General features: G+C 55.6%; 1 protein-coding gene across 2 annotated transcripts; it reads right to left on the bottom strand.

The window, feature by feature from the left end:
- Window positions 1-216: 216 nt before the first annotated feature.
- Window positions 217-16,245, bottom strand: LOC105464374 (cold shock domain containing C2). 2 transcript variants are annotated; one of them, XM_011712209.2, is made up of 4 exons: window positions 15,984-16,245; window positions 5,146-5,444; window positions 3,094-3,216; window positions 217-2,141 (listed from the first exon to the last, which is right to left on the bottom strand). In XM_011712209.2, the coding sequence occupies exons 2-4, from the start codon at window positions 5,319-5,321 to the stop codon at window positions 1,979-1,981; spliced, it is 462 nt and encodes a 153-aa protein (XP_011710511.1). In that variant the 5' UTR covers window positions 5,322-5,444; window positions 15,984-16,245; the 3' UTR covers window positions 217-1,978. The 2 variants fall into 2 exon arrangements, with proteins under 2 accessions (XP_011710511.1, XP_070936751.1); XM_071080650.1 differs by lacking the exon at window positions 15,984-16,245 and adding an exon at window positions 15,602-15,849.
- Between the last annotated feature and the right edge of the window lie 188 nt (window positions 16,246-16,433).

Genomic DNA, 16,433 nt, shown 5'->3' with positions numbered 1-16,433 from the left:
GATAATTGGCCTTAGTCACATGCCGTCACAGCCACTACTTTGCCGATGAGTAAACAGCACAGAGAGGGCAGGGACTTGGCCCAGGTCACAAAGGAAGTCCCTGATCCAGTCGAGGAGGGGGCCATTGAAGTCCCAGAGAAGAGCTGGTTTGGTGTGTCCACCCCCAGCCCCTTCCTTGGGGACCCTGACACAGAGGCAGCTTTAGGGCACGGTGGGTCACAGTTGAGGGTTTATTGCCAGTATTAGGAAGAATGGGGGGTTTGGGTGGCCAGGGGTCTTGGGAGGAATTCCAAATGGGCACTGCAAGGCCTGTGAGTGGGAAGGAGAGCTGCTGCCCCCCTGCCACCCAGGCGGCCCCAGGGCTGATGCCACCACATCCTGACTGATAGTGGTACCTTAAAAGGTGGCCTCCCTACAGGAGGAGTCATCCCTCACTAACAAACCCTCTCTCAAGGGGCCAGGGGCCTTTGTTCCTCATGGGACAGGCTGGGCCGTGCCCATTTTAGGGGAGCTGACCAGCATACCTCAGCAGCTCTGGGCTCCCAGATTTTATGTGATGGGCCCTGGGGGCAAGGTTGGGATGCAGGCATCCCGGCTGATCTCTACCCTGGGGTCTTGGGGCACCTACAAGGCCAGGGATCCTCCTAGACAGTCACTGATCCCCTCATCCTGGGCATTTGAGCCCCCCATTTTACTCACAGACTGGGTTTCATAAGGGTCCCACCCCTGGCCGGCCCTCCCTTGAACCATGGCCCCACTTCTGCCCAGTCAGGCGATGTGCTGTCTAGAAGGGAGGGTGGTAGGCAGGGGGTGCGCCCAGAGGTGGAGGCAGACAGGCCCCTCCTTCCTGGCCTCCCGGGCCAGGCCACTCTCACCCCTGTATGGGAGTGAATGGCCACGACCCCAAGTGCATACACATCTTGGCCCCAAAAGGACTCCAGGTGACAGCGACAGTCACACATCTTCAGGGATGGACACGGTAAAAGCAAGAGCCACACCTCAGCCGCTGGTCTGTCAGGGCTTTGGGAAGAGGGTTTGACGCGGGGGCCGCAGGGCCAGTCTCCCAGGCTGAGGGCCCTCCTTGTGGGTGCCCCGGCCCGGCCCTGCCTGATGGACGTGTGTCCATCCATCGCGGCATCCTCAGCAGCTGTCAGCCGGGCGTGGCGCAGAGCATCAGTAGTGCTTGTGAGTCAGGGTAAAGGAGGGCTGCAGCCAAGCTGGAGAGATGGACCCCCACCCTCTGCAAAGCCCTGGGCTTGGCTCAGTACAGCCCAGGGGAAGGAGCCCAGAGCCACTGCCAGGCTGAGGAGGAGGGACTGGCCGGCGAAGTGGGAGCCCCGAACCCCTTCCGCCCTCAGACCCCTCTTCCTGCCTCTCTAGTGCACTGAGAGCAGAGCAGGAAGGAAGGCTGGCCTCAGCAGTGAGGGGCCTGTGTGCCTCTGTATTTGTCCTCCTCCCCTGCCAGTGGCTGGGAAGCTCCCCAAAAGCACCCACCGGCCAGGCTTCTGAGGGAAGGGTCTAGATGGTGGTGGGGGACCTCAGCCAAGGGAGGGAGATGTAAGTAGCACAGAGAACTGTGGACTGACATGGGACAGCTCAGGGGCGGAGGCCGGGGAGTGAGCCCAGCACAGGCTCTCGAGGCTCAGTCACCATGGGGATGGGTGGGTAGGAGGGCGAGCGGGTCCTGCGTGTCTGCGGCAGGGAGGGGAGGAGGAAGGCAGTGGACAGCGAGAAGCCAGGTCTGGTGGCCTCGCCCTCCACCCACCTCCTTTCCAGCTCGCACAGTAGTCACGGGTCATGGGGTGGGTGGAGGCACACGCTCACAGCCACAAGCACAGACGGACAGACAGACAGACGTGCACACTGAGGCCACCGAAGGACTGATCAGCCAGGGCAGTGGGGCATGGAGCTGGCTGCTGCCCGTTCACCCTGTGTGGCTCCCCACCCCCCCGGCCAGCTGGCCTGTGAGCCACCCAGCCTAGGAGCCCACGACCTGGCCAGACCACGTCTCGTGGGGAGTGTGGGGGGCCAGCTGAGTGAGCACCACCTCCACGGCCTGGAACTTCTGGTTCTTGGGCGGGATAGGGCACATCTTGTAGGTCACCTCATCGCCCTCCACTGGCACGTACTCCCCCTCGATGCTGGCGGGCAGGAAGAGGGGTATTATTAGCCCAGTGGCAGGCCCTATGCCCTGGACAGTCCTGCGGCCTGGCCTCGGGGGCAGCCTGGCCCTAGGCCTCCCTAGGTCAGGAGGCCTGGCCAGGCCTTGCTTCTCAGAACCTCAGCTCTCGAATCTGTAAAGTGGGACTCATGGTCAGGCACAGTGGCTCACGCCTGTAATCCCAACACTTTGGGAGCCCGAGGCGAGCGGATCACCTGAGTCAGGAGTTTGACACCAGCCTGGCCAACATGGCGAAACCCTGTCTCTACTAAAAATAAAAAAGTTAGCTGGGCGTGGTGGCTGACACCTGTAATTCCAGCTACTTGGGAAGCTGAGGGGCAGAATCACTTGAACCCAGGAAGTGGAGGTTGCACTGAGCCAAGATTGTGCCACTGCACTCCAGCCTGGGCAACAGAGCGAGACTCCGTCTCAAAAAATAAATAAATAAATAAAACGGGATTCATAAACTGTACCTCCCTTTCTGGGTCCCTTGAGGACTGAGATGTGAAAGGGCACAGGGAGATCCCTAAAGCTGAGAAGCTCAGTGACCTCGCCCCAGTCCTCCGGGCATTAGGAGGGGGTGGGGCCAGGCCTAGGCATGACATCCATCTCTACCTCCTGGCCCATCCACCTGAAGGCCCTTTCCAGGCCAAGAGGCTCAGGAGCTGGCCTAGCCCTCTCAGACCCCCATGATGCTGGAATGGGATCCAGGGCCCAGCTGCTGGCTCCCAGGCTTCTGGGGTCTGCATGCCCACTCCCCACCTGGCCACAGCCCTCCTCCCCCAACACACCTTCAGTCCCTACTCAGAGGACAGAAAAGGTGCCATGAATACAGACCTCAGCCAGGGAGGGGAGAGGTCTGGAGAGAGATTTTTGAGGCACCGTTAGGGACACTAGGGCAGGGGCCAAGAACGGAGGTGGAGGGGACTCACTCAGACACATGTACGAAGATGTCCTCGGACCCGTTCTCGGGGGTGATGAAGCCATGGCCCTGTGAGCGTGAGAACTGCTTACAGACGCCCTTGAACACGGGGCCAGCTGAGGCCCGGGCTGTCCTGGAGATAGGGTAGTGGGATTGCAACTGTGGCCTGAGGAACTCCTCCCCGGACCCCTACAGCTGTTCTGGGCCCTTTCTGCTGAGCCTGCCTCGGGGCTGCGAGGAACTTGCCCCAGGCCAGGAACCTCGTAGTCATCCCCATTCGATGATAATGAGGCCTGGCACAGTGGCTCACACCTGTCATCCCAGCACTTTGGGAGGCTGAGGCGGGAGGATCACTTGGGCCTAGGAGTTTGAGACCAGCCTGGGCAACATAGGGAGACTTCCATCTCTACAAAAAAAAATTTTTTTTTTTTTTTTTTGAGACAGTCTCGCTCTGTCACCCAGGCTGGAGTGCAGGGGCACAATCTTAGCACACTGCAACCTCCACCTCCCGGGTTCAAGTGATTCTCATGCCTCAGCCTCCTGAATAGCTAGGATTACAGGCACCCACCACCACGCCCAGCTAAGTTTGACATTTTTAGTAGAGACGGGGTTTTGCAGTGTTTGGCCATGTTGGCCAGACTGCCTTGATCTCCTGGCCTCAACTGATCCACCTGCCTCGACCTCCAAAAATGCTGGGATTACAGGCATGAGCCACCATATCTGGCCCAAAATATTTTTTTTTTTTTTTTTGAGACGGAGTCTCGCTCTGCCGCCCAGGCTGGAGTGCAGTGGCCGGATCTCAGCTCACTGCAAGCTCCGCCTCCCGGGTTCACGCCATTCTCCTGCCTCAGCCTCCCGAGTAGTTGGGACTACAGGCGCCCGCCACCGCGCCCGGCTAGTTTTTTGTATTTTTTAGTAGAGACGGGGTTTCACCGTGTTAGCCAGGATGGTCTCGATCTCCTGACCTCATGATCCGCCCGTCTCGGCCTCCCAAAGTGCTGGGATTACAGGCTTGAGCCACCGCGCCCGGCCCAAAATATTTTTTAAAAAATTAACTGGGGGTGGTGACATGTGCCAGTAGTCCCAGCTACTCAGGAGGCTGAGGTGGGAGGATCGCTTAAGCCCAGGAAGTTGAGGCTGCAGTGAGTCATGACTGCACCACTGCACTCCAGCCTGGGTGACAGAGCAAGACCCTGTCCTTCCCAAAAGAGCCTTTGGCCTCCCCCATATGGACCCTTATTACTCCCCCATGCCACCTCATTGGTGACCTACCCCAAAGGCCCAGGGCTACTCTTTGTCCCCCTGCCCACCCCTCTCCAAAGGTTAACTCTGTGTCTTGGGTTTTGCCCACACTGTGCCATCTGCCCAGAATCGCCAGCTCCCTTCTTCACCTGATACATCTTCCAAACCCAACCAGGACATCGTCTCCTCTGGTACCCCGTGCTGGGTCCTCACTCCTAATCCTGCTGGGTGGTAATGGATGGTGAACAAGTTCCCTCTAGATTGTAAGCAGCTTATGGGCTGGGGCTCTGTCTTATCCCTGGATCCCCCTGGTCAGGAGCTCAGTAAATCTTTGTGGGATGGATGGATGGATGGATGGATGGATGGATGGATGGATGGACGGACGGACGGGCGGGCAGATGGATGGGTGGATGGGTGGATGGATGGATAGACGGACAGGTGGGTGGGTGGGTGGATGGATGGATGGATGGATGGATGGATGGATGGATGGATGGATGGATGGACGGACGGACGAACGGACGGGCAGATGGATGGGTGGATGGGTGGATGGATGGATGGACGTACAGGTGGGTGGGTGGGTGGGTGGATGGATGGATGGACGGACAGGTGGGTGGGTGGGTGGGTGGATGGATGGATGGATGGGTGGATGGATGCATGGATGGATGAATGGATGGAGGGGACAAACATCTATCCAGTTACTGGAAGGTCCACACACAGTTCCCCTATCCCAGGTGAGGACAACAGGAGTTGGAAAAGGATGGGGATGGTCAGCCTGTGTCCTGGCAAGGGTCAAGGGCCTGGGCAAGGGGCAGGTACTCACGCCGAATAGGTCCTGGTCCGCTTGGTGGGCAGAGGGCTGGGTAGGTCCCGAGGTGGGACACCACCCCGCTCCCAGACCCTGCTGCCCTCCCTGTGGAAGGGGAAGGTGGGCCAGACTGGGGACTTGGGGGAGTGGAGCGGGGGCACAACTTGGGGTGACGTGGACTCCGAAGTCATGGTGGGGCCGGCGGGAGAGCCTGGTGGGCTCTGGGGCCCAGGGGCCGATGAGGGGTTTGGGCGTCCTTGCGGGCAGGGCCCGGCCTGGCCCTGCTCTGCGGCCTCACCAGCCACGGGCTCCGTCTGGAAGAGGAAGAAAGAGGCACAGGTGAGCCCAGTCCAGGGGAGCAGCTCCTGGACCTTGGCCACAGTCAGGTGGGCTAGTCCCACCTGCTATCCTCACGGCGTGACTTCAAGTCACAAACGACCCCATCGTGGGTCAGAGTCCTCACCAGAAAACAAAACTAGGGGTCTTATGACCCCTAAGTCCTTCCAGTTTGCAGTTCAATTCTCTAACTCCAGGAGCCTGGGAGGTGGCTGGGTAGGGTGGCCAATGATGGTCTGGAATATGGTTTGGCATAAGGGTCAGTTGTTTCAGAGTCACACACGGGTTCAAATCTTAGCTTTGTCACCTACAACTTGGTGACCTCAAGCAAGCCAAGCTACACATCAGCTCCAACATGGCAGGTGGGAGTGTGGGCTCCACACCCAGGCCTGGGTTTGAATCCTGCATCCTCCACCTTCTGGCTACATGGCCTAGGCCCTGGTCAACTTTTTTTTTTTTTTTTTTAGACAGAGTCTCACTCTTGTTGCTCAGGCTGGAGTGCAATGGCACGATCTCGGCTCACTGCAGTCTCCGCCTCCTGGGTATAAGCGATTCTCCTGCCTCAGCCTGCTGAATAGCTGGGACTACAGGTGCCCACCACCACGCCTGGCTAATTTTTTGTAGTTTTAGTACAGATGGGGTTTCACCTTGTTGGCCAGGCAGGTCTCGAAATCCTGACCTCAGGTGATCCGCTCCTTGTGGCCTCCCAAAGTGCTGGGATTACAGGCATGGGCCAAGTCGTCCGGCCCATTGATCAACACTCTTAACTTCTGACTATTTTCTGTTCTGTAAAATGGGGCTAGCATTGATCCTTTTTTTTTTTTTTTTTTTCTGAGTCATGGTCTTATCCGGACTGGGGAACACTGACATCATACTCACTGCAGCCTCCATCTCCTGGGCTCAAGCAATCCTCCCACCTCAGCCTCCCACGTAGCTGGAACTTACAAGCATGCACCCTCATGCCCAGCTAATTTTTTTTTTTTTTTTTTTTTTTAAGACAGAGTCTCACTCTGTCACCCAGGCTGGAGTACAGTGGTGTGATCTCGGCTCACTGCAACTTCCACCTCCCAGGTTCAAGTGATTCTCCTGCCTCAGCCTCCCAACTAGCTGGGATTACAGGCACCTGCCACAACGCCCAACTAATTTTTGTATTTTTAGTAGAGACGTGGTTTCACCGTGTTGGCCAGGCTGATCTCGAACTCCTGACCTCAGTTGATCTACCTGCCTCACCTTTCCAAAGTGCTAAGATTACAGGCCTGTGACCTCTATTTTATACCCCTCTCACCCCAGAGCTTGGAGTTTCCAGGGAAGGAAAATCACCCACAAGGTTCCTGTAAGTTTCCTTAGGAGTCCAGAGCTCAGAAAGCCTGAACACACTGCATGGCAGGCCTGGATGAGTCCAGGAGTCCACTGGAGCAGGTCTTTTGGCCTCTGTTCAAGATAATACAGCAAGAGGAATTTTTCTTTTTTTTTTTTTTTTTTTGAGGCGGAGTCTCGCTCTGTCACCCAGGCTGGAGTGCAGTGGCGCGATCTCGGCTCACTGCAAGCTCCGCCTCCCGGGTTCCCGCCATTCTCCTGCCTCAGCCTCCCGAGTAGCTGGGACTACAGGCGCCGCCACCACGCCCGGCTAATTTTTTTGTATTTTTAGTGGAGACGGGGTTTCATTGTGTTAGCCAGGATGGTCTCAATCTCCTGACCTCGTGATCCGCCCGTCTCGGCCTCCCAAAGTGCTGGGATTACAGGCTTGAGCCACCGCGCCCAGCCAGCAAGAGGAATTTTTCTAAGCCAAGATGCTGAGTTGGCTCTGCCATGCCTGGGGGTGGAGGTGTAGTAGTATCCTCCCTCCTCCCAAAACCCTCCCCCTCCGGTCAGGAAGGCGGTAGAGCCCCAGGCTTGGCTCACCTCACAGACCCTCAACCCTGAAAAGGCTGATGTGGGGCTTTTCTGTCTGAGCTCACTCCAGGAGGCAGGGCAAACCAGGTTTGGCCTTTTCACCCATTATTCTCATTTTGGGGAGAAGAAAACGGAAGCTTCAAGAAACAACCACACAAACAGCCGGGTGTGGTGGCGCACACCTGTAATCTCAGCATTTTGCGAGGCCGAGGTGGGCAGATCACTTGAGGTCAGGAGTTCAAGACCAGCCTGGCCAACATGGTGAAACCCCGTCTCTCCCAAAAATACAAAAATTAATTGGGTGTGGTGGCGCATGCCTGTAGTCCCAGCTACTCAGAAGGCTGAGGCACGAGAATCACACCATTGCACTCCAGGCTGGGTGACTGAGCGAGACTCTGTCTCCAAAAAAAAAAGCAACCACACAGTTGGACATAAGTGTTCATGAATGGTCACACCAGCGCTCATTCACAACAGCCAACAAGTGAAAACAGCCCAAGCCCATCAGCAGGTGAATGGATAATAAAGTATGGTTGGCCGGGCGCAGTGGCTCACACCTGTAATCCCAGCACTTTGGGAGGCCGAGGTGGGCGGATCACAAGGTCAGGAGATCGAGACCATCCTGGCTAACATGGTGAAACCCCGTCTCTACTAAAAATACAAAAAAATAGCCGTGTGTGGTGGTGGGTGCCTGTAGTCCCAGCTACTCAGGAGGCTGAGGCAGGAGAATGGTGTGAACCCGGGAGGCGGAGCTTGCAGTGAGCTGAGATTGCACCGCTGCACTCCAACCTGGGCAACAGAGCGAGACTCCTTCTCAAAAAGAAATAATAAAAATAAAAAATAAAGTATGGTCTAGCCACATGGTAGACTAGCACTTGGCCATAAGAAAAAGAAAAGAAGAAATACTGATTCATGCTATACCCTAGATGAACCCTGCACACATTATGCTAGAATGTTTGCAAGGTCACAGAGAAGAAGCCAGTCCCGAAAAAACACAGAGGGCATGATTCCGTCCCTGAGACAAATCCTCATAGACAGGGAGTCGACTGGTGGTCACCAGGGCTGGGGAGGAGGGAGAGGGGAGGGCTGCCGATGGGTAGAACGTTTCTTTTTGGGAAATGAAAATGTTCTATAATTGGCTGTGGTGATGGCTGCACAATTCTGTGAATGTACTAAAAACAACTGAACTGAACGCCTTAAGCAGGTGAATTTTATGGTATGTGAACGACATCTCAGTAAAGCCGTTACCAAGAAAAGAAGACGAGGCAGCAAAGTTACCCAAGATGACACAGCTGGGAAGCACCAGACGCCCTGCAGTGAACTCCTAGAGTGCCACCTGCCCCACCTGGGCGAGGGGTGGCAGGCGATGGGAACAGAGGCCCTGCCTCCCTCCCTCTAGGGAGCAGGGCGGGCCTGGCCTCCCGATTGCAGTTTTCCCAGGCCTGGTATTGTTCTTGGCAGTGACAGCCAGTGCTGGAAGGCCATGGAGGGGCAGGGAGGGAAGAGGAGGATAGAGAGGGGGAGATACAGCTCATGACGGTTACCAGGGAGACACAGCTGAGCTGGGGCCTGCTCTGGCCAGCCAGGCCTCCCACCCAAGTGACCACGCGGCTCCAGGGCCTCATGCTAAGCGGGCAACAGGGATGGGGGAGGGACCCACTGATGATTCTGGGCCAGGGTCGAGGGCAGCCTCCCCACGATGGGCTCTCAGGTGGCAGAGAGACCAGAGAGCAGAAGGGAGGCAGAGGAGCCACAGCAAAGACAGGACCAAGAGAGGCAGCGAGTCGGCCTCAGGGCAGGAGCTCAGGCAGGGGCAGGAGACAGGCAGCTTCCACAAGGCAGAGAGAACAGGCTTCTCCCCTGTCCCCCATTGCAGCCTCAGTTTCCTTATCTGGGAAATGGGGATCACACGAATCCCTCCTCCAACCAGCAAGGTGGCGCACGCAAATAATCCCAGCACTTTCGGAGGCCAAGGCGGGAGGATCGTTTAAGCCCAGGAGCTTAAAACCAGCTGGGGCAACATGGTGAAAGCTCGTGTCTACAAAAAATACAAAAATTAGCTGGGCATGGTGGTGGCACACCTGTAGTTCCAGCTACTTGGGCATCTGAGGCAGCAGGATCACTTGAACCCGGGAGGTCAAGGCTGCAGTGAGCCGAAATCGCGCCTCTGCAGTGCAGCCTGAGGGACAAAGTGAGACACTGTCTTAAAAAAAAAAATTAGTTGGGTGTAGTGGTGCATGCCTGTTGTCCCGGCTACTCGGGATGCTAAGGTGGGAGGACTGCTTGAGCCCAGGAGGTCGAGGCTGCAGTGAGTGGTAATCAAGCTACTCCACTACAGCCTGGGCGACAAAGCAAGACCCTGTCTCAAAAAAAAAAAAAAAAAAAGAGGAAGAGAGAAAAGACTGTCCTCCAAGGGTTCTTTTGAGGATGAAATGAGAATTGAGGTGGGATGTGGAAAGCACTGAGTAGGCGCTGGGCGAGAGCCTGCCCCTCCCAGACAGGGCTGCGGAATTGGGTGTTGAGGGAAGAGGGAGTCAGGGAAGGAGAGACCCAGCCGAGCTGGGCCAAGCCCACCATTCATTTTCATCCTCTCTTCTTCCCTAAGGATCGCCCACCCCTCACAGCTCCACAGTCTCTTGTTTTATTTAATTCCTGCAACAGCTCTTAAAGGCTGGTGCTATTATTACCCTACTTTGCAGACAAGAAAACCGAGGCTCAAAGAGGTTAAATCACTCACTCAAGGACACACACCAATCAAAGTCTGAGCCAGAATTTGAATTAGCATCATCTGGGGCCTTCGAGTGGGAAGGCAGGAGTCCTGTGTCCAGGCCCTGCATTGCTATTGACCTACTGTGTGACGTGGTACAGGGCCTGGGCTTGGGGGAGCTGTACAACACCCAGCAGCCCCAGAGACCAGAGAGAAGGGAACAGGGAGATATGGAGCAACCCTCCAGTTCAGACCCCTCTCCAGAGCATTGCTGCCAAAGAGGGCAAGTGAAAATGAGGCTTTCATTGGCTGAATGCCATGTACTGTGCAAAAGTCTTTACAGAAATTATTTTCTACGTTTCAACCTCCCAGTTACCCTATAGAGCTGAAATGACAATTTTTCCATTTTACAGATGAGCTAGCTGAGGCTCAGAGAGGTTGAGTGACTTGCCCAAAGTCACACAGCAGGTGACAGAGTCCCAGATCTGTCTAACAGTAAACCAGTGCTCTTCCTGTGAATATAAATTCTGTTCCTGGTTCAGCCAAGATGAGGCTGGAGTTTTTCCAAAAGAACTTTCCCTGAGAAACTAAATGGGAAAATAAACTCGCCCAAGAGCAGAGAAACTGATATATTTCTGGAACATTTGTTTCCACTCAAACAGAGCTAAGGGCCAGCTCCGGGGGGGTTTCGTGTGTCCTTCTGGGGCCATCTCCTGCCAGGAATAATGCCCTTCAGAACCTGCAGTCAGGTAAGAGGGCAGCCTGAGACCCAGACTGCCTGAGTTGAAATCCTGGCTCCACTGCAACCCAGTTTTGTGACCCTCCCTTTTTTTTTTTTTTTTTGATACAGAGTCTCGCTTTGTCCCTCAGGCTGGAGTGCAGTGGCACAATCTCGGCTCACTGCAACCTCTGCCTCCCGGGTTCAAGGGATTCTCCTGCCTCAGCCTCCCAAGTAGCTGACTGGGATTACAGGCACCCACCACCCCACCCAGCTAATTTTTGTGTGTTTTTTTTTTTTTTTAGACGGAGTCTTGCTCTGTCGACAGGCTGGAGTGCAGTGCCGTGATCTTGGCTCACTGCAACCTCTGCCTGCGGGGTTCAAGAGATTCCTCTGCCTCAGCCTCCTGAGTAGGACTATAGGCGCACACCACCATGCCCAGCTAATTTTTTGTATTTTAGTACAGATAGGGTTTCACCATGTTGGCCAGGAGGGTCTCAATTTCCCAACCTCGTGATCCACCCACCTCAGCTTCCCAAAGTGCTGGGATTACAGGTGTGAGCCACTGTGCCCGGCCTCTTTTTTTTTTTTTTTTTTTTTAATCAGAGATGGGGTTTCACCATGTTGGCCAAGCTGGTCTCGAACTCCTGACTGCAGGTGATCCACCCACCTTGGCCTCCTGAAGTGCTGGGATTTCAGGCATGAGCCACTGTGCCTGGCCAACTCTCCCTTTTCGTGCCTCAGTTCCCTCTTTTGTCAAATGGGGCTCATCGTAACATCCTACCCAGGTTGTCGGGAGGAGCCACAGAGCTGTGTCAAAGGCCCCCCCGGCAAGTGGGCATCCCCGTGTCCCCCGGCCCTGTGTTTGGGCTCTGAGCAAAGCTCATCTTCATTTCCCTGCAGAAGGCCAGACCCCAAATGACTGACTGCAGACAAAGGGGCCTAGAAGTAAACACAAATGTCAGGCTGTTTGGAGATAACCTGAGGCTGGATGCAGTGTCATGGGGCACTCTGGGTGGCGACTCAGCCTTCTTGGCAGATGAACCACAACCCATGCTGGGGCTCTGCTCCAATTCTCAGCTCCCCCAAAAGGATGGAGAATGGGGCAGGAAATGGCTATCATGGTCCCCTCTTATTTTTTTATTTTTTGAGACAGGCTATCACTTTGTCACCCAGGCTGGAGTGCAGTGGCATGATCATGGCTCACTGCAGCCTCAGTCTCCCTAAGTGCTAGGATTACAGCGTGAGTCACTGTGCCTGGCCATGGCCCTTTTTTTTTTTTTTTTTTTTTTTTTGAGATGGAGTCTTACTCCGTCACCCAGGCTGGAGTGCAGTGGCATGATCTCAGCTCACTGCAGCGTCCACCTCCCGGGTTCAAGCAATTCTCCTTCCTTAGCCTCCTGAGTAGCTGGGATTACAGGCGTGTACCACCACACCTGCCTAATTTTTGTATTTTTAGTAGAGATGGGGTTTCACCATGTTGGCCAGGCTGGTCTCGAACTCCTGACCTTGTGATCCACCCGCCTCAGCCTCCCAAAGTGCTGGGATTAAAGGTGTTAGCCACCGCACCCATCCTTTTTTTTTTTTTTTTTTTTTTTTGAGACCGAGTATCACTCTGTCACCCAGGCTGGAGTACAGTGGTGCGATCTTAGCTCACTGAAACCTCCACCTTCCAGGTTCCAGTGATTCTCGATCCTCCTGCCTCAGCCTCCCGAGTAGCTGGGATCATAGGCACTCGCCATCACGCCCAGCTAATTATTGTATTTTTAGTAGAGACAGAGTTTCACCATATTGGCCAGGCTGGTCTCAAACTCTGACATCAGGTGATCCACCCCCTTGGCCTCCCGAAGTGCTGGGATTACAAGCGTGAGCTACCATATGAGAAGACTGTATGGTCTTCTCTTGACCGTGAGTCCTCTCAGTCTGGGCAGATCAGGGAAAGGCAGCCTGCTCAGCCACTCAGTGCTGTGTGACCTGGGGCAGGCACCTGCTCCTCTCTGGACCTCACTTTTGTCTTCAGCTACGTGAATCATCGCTGGTCCAGATGACTAATGAAGGTCAGGCCAACTCTCCTCCGAGGTTTTCAAAAACACATATGTAAATGAAATCAAACTGACTGCAGGCACCAGAACAACAAACATGAGGGTGACAACTGTCCTTAAAGCGCCCCAGTCCAGTTGGGGGAACAGACACAGATTATTAAAATGCAGCATGGGGGCCAGGAGTGGTGGCTCACACATGTATTCCCAGCACTTTGGGAGGCTGAGACGGGCAGATCACGAGGTCAGGAGACCGAGACCATCCTGGCTAACATGGGCCTGTAGTCCCAGCTACTCGGGAGGCTGAGGCAGGAGAATGGCGTGAACCTGGGAGGCGGAGTTTGCAGTGAGCTGAGATCGCGCCACTGTACTCCAGCCTGGGCGACAGAGCGAGACTCTGTCTCAAAAATAATAATAATTTCAAAAAAGCAGCATGGGAAGTCCTGATGTGAGCCTCAGACACCATCTAGTCATCTACTGATACTGACCATGTGCCAAGCCCTTTGCCCCATTTTTTCATTTCGTCTTCATAAGAACCCTTTGCAGTAACTACCATTAGTATACCCATTCTTCTGAAGAGTAAACTGAGGCTCAAATAGGTGAAGAGGCTCGCTGAGCTCACACAACAGGTCAGATGCAGCATGCCTGCCCTCTGGAGATGTCTGGGGAGGTGAAGACCAGCCATTCCTTGAGGGCGGCACCCACCCTCCCCTGGAGTAGGAGTGGGGTGTGGAATTCCTGGGGAGCCAGGACTCGAGCTTTTATTTCTGGCTTTGCGCTGACTCAGACCATGACCTTGGGTGAGTCACTCACCAACTCTGCTAAGCTTAAAAACAACTCCCCCAATAAAAATGTCCCAGCCCCAAGTCCCCATCACAGGGGAGCAGATGGGAGGAATGGGTACAGTTGCTTAAAAATAGAAAGGACGGGGAACACAAGGATGACGCTGGAAGGGCTTCCCGAACATTGGGGGCTTGTGCATGGTGGGCCCTGGGAGGGTGAGAAAACAAACTCAGGACCCCCGGGCAGGAGCTGACACTTCCCTGGCTCCTCCCCCTCCCCCAGCCTCCCAGATGCTCCTTAAAATACATCCGTGCTTGAGCTGCTCTTGCAGCCTGAGGTGACCTGATTAAACCTGGTTCCTTCCCCCACACAGCCTGTGTGCCTGCGTCTGTGCATGGGGGCTGCCCCAGCCAATACTTGAGCTTAATTATTTAAGAGACCCTGTAGTCCTCCTCATCACATGCCCAGGCTGCCCTGGGAAACTGCTGTGGTTAAGGTCTTTGGGCTTCTTTGACTTGGGTGGTGGTGGGAAAACCAGGACAGCACTGGGAGAACCAAGTTCGCACCCCAGTCCCACCTGTGCTTGGCTGTGCGACCCTAGCAAGTCACTTTCCCATTTTGAGACCCCCTAGAGAGAGGAATAGACTGGCCAAAGTCATACATACAGCGTCTGAACTTGAACTCAAATCAGTGTGACCCTAAAGCTTTCTGGTGTGCCATGCCAGGCTCCCAGCCCAAGAGTGTCATTTTGCTGGCTGTGGGGCAGAAGAGCTCCTTACTACTTTTAGCCTCCCAATTTGCTGCTCAGCATGGACAAAGGTCTGAACCGCCCCAAGCCCCATTCCTACAAGGCTCTGGGTCCCAGCTGCCCCAGTTGTGACTGTGGACAAGACCGGCTCAGCCAGGTCCTGAGCGCCCTCTGCTGGGCGCCACCCTGGGGGCACTACTCCAGACTGGCTGGCAGGTGTCCCCTCCCCACCAGCCATCCAAGAGTGTCCCCAGGTCCCCCTCAGGGAATCCCTCTGTGCATCCACGAACATTGCCTAGCCATGTCTCTCCAAGCCTGGGAGAGCCATCTGCGGCCAAAACTGTCCTCTGGCCTTTCCCAGGCCACCAGGCAGGCAGTTCCTGTCTATACCTGTCTTTTTTTTTTTTTCTGGAGGGAGTGAGGATGGGTCAACATGGGCAGACACGGAAAACAGACATTTTTGGAGAATACTTCAAGGAAATGGGGGGGCGGGGCAAAACTAGGAGGAGGAAACATTCAGAATTTGGAGGGCCCAGAGGACTCTGGGATGGAGTGAGGTTTGGGAAACCAGTTCCACATCTCCCAGAAAGCTGGAGACCCCCTTTCCCAGGGAGAGGCCCCTGCCAGGTCACAGCCAGGTGGCATGATGCCAGGCTCTCAGAGAGGTTGCCCACCCCCCGCCGGGCACACTTCCTCCTCCCCTCCCCCAGCCCCAGTGGATGCAGCAGTTCACACTCTGTATTTATTATTGTTCTCACTCTGTGTCCCCCCCCCTCTCCCTGGGAAGAGCCTGCAGGCTGGCAGCTTGGCAGGAACCTGCTGTCTCCTTGTGGGTGCCAGTGTCACCCCTCTCCACCTGGACTCCTTGTGCCAGGGTCAGGCCATTCAGGGGCTTGGCACCAGCCAAGGCCACCCTAAGTCCCTGTATCCCATGACAGGGGTGGCCTAGCAGGCCCTGGCTTATCACCCCTGCCCTCCGGAGGCTGTGCCCTGGCAAGGGTGGAGGTCAGAGCAGACCAGCAGGCAGGCAAGAAGCAAGGGCTCGGGGTGGGGTGGTACCCGGGGGGGAAGAGAATAACCACATGGAGCCACCTCTCCAAGCTAACACACACAATTATCCCCATCACACTGGGGAATAAATAGAGTCAGGATAAGACAACTGCTCCAGGTCCAACTGTCTGCCTGTCCCAGCCCGTCCCTTCCCAGCCCCAGCCCCACATTCCAGGGGAAAGACCAGCGAGAGTCCCTACTGCATTCTGCTTTCAGCATCTGGAAGCGGCGCTGGGATTTCTCCGGTCAAGGCGGTCCTCTCTCCTGCTGCTTCCCAGACAGGAGGCTGCGGCTTGGCAGGTATCTGCTGCTCTCTGCCTCCTGAGCCAGACGCAGGTCCCAGACACAGACACAGACACAGACATGCTCCCACGGGAGCCACACAGCCTCACCTCACTTGGGGGTCACGGGGAGAGAAGGAGGGAGGGAGAGACAGGTGGGATCCTCTATACCCCCAACACACTATCTGTAAGCTGAACTGGGCTGATTCAGCCCCCACCTTCACATTGTACCTCTCTCCTTCGGCCTGACCAAAGCCACAGTTTCCAGCACAGTGTCCTCAGGCCCCATCTAGCCCCTCACCTCTCCTGGGCAGCTGGGGTCCAGGCACTGCCTCCTGCGGCGTTCGCGCTCTGCTTCTCTCTGGATCGTGGAGCTGGCGGGCAGGGGATGGGTCTGGAAGATGTGCGTGAGTGTGTGTGTGTGTGTGTGTGTGTGCTCGCGCGGGCGGTACCTTGGCCCCTCACTCACTCACACGCCTTCCAGCTGACGTCAGGGAGAGCAGGAGGGAGGGATGAGAATTTGTACTCCCTGCTTAAAGGGACACCAGGCTCTGTCGCTCATGGCCCAGACATCACCTCCTGAGTCAGGCACTGCCAGGTGAGAGGTTCAGCTGCGTCTCTCAGGGGCCCTAAAGCTTCTTTTTTTGGAAAGTGGCTTTTATGGCTGGGCCACGGTATAATTTGCCCTGCCCAGTGAAGGCAGCTGCTGAGGAATGCTGGGGAGGAAGAACCTGAGACAGCACCACGATCC

This window comes from Macaca nemestrina, chromosome 15 (assembly GCF_043159975.1).
Source record: "Macaca nemestrina isolate mMacNem1 chromosome 15, mMacNem.hap1, whole genome shotgun sequence".
NCBI lineage: Eukaryota > Metazoa > Chordata > Mammalia > Primates > Cercopithecidae > Macaca > Macaca nemestrina.
The sequence above is the reverse complement of the archived record's forward strand: the minus strand, read 5'-3'. Positions and strand labels throughout refer to the sequence as shown.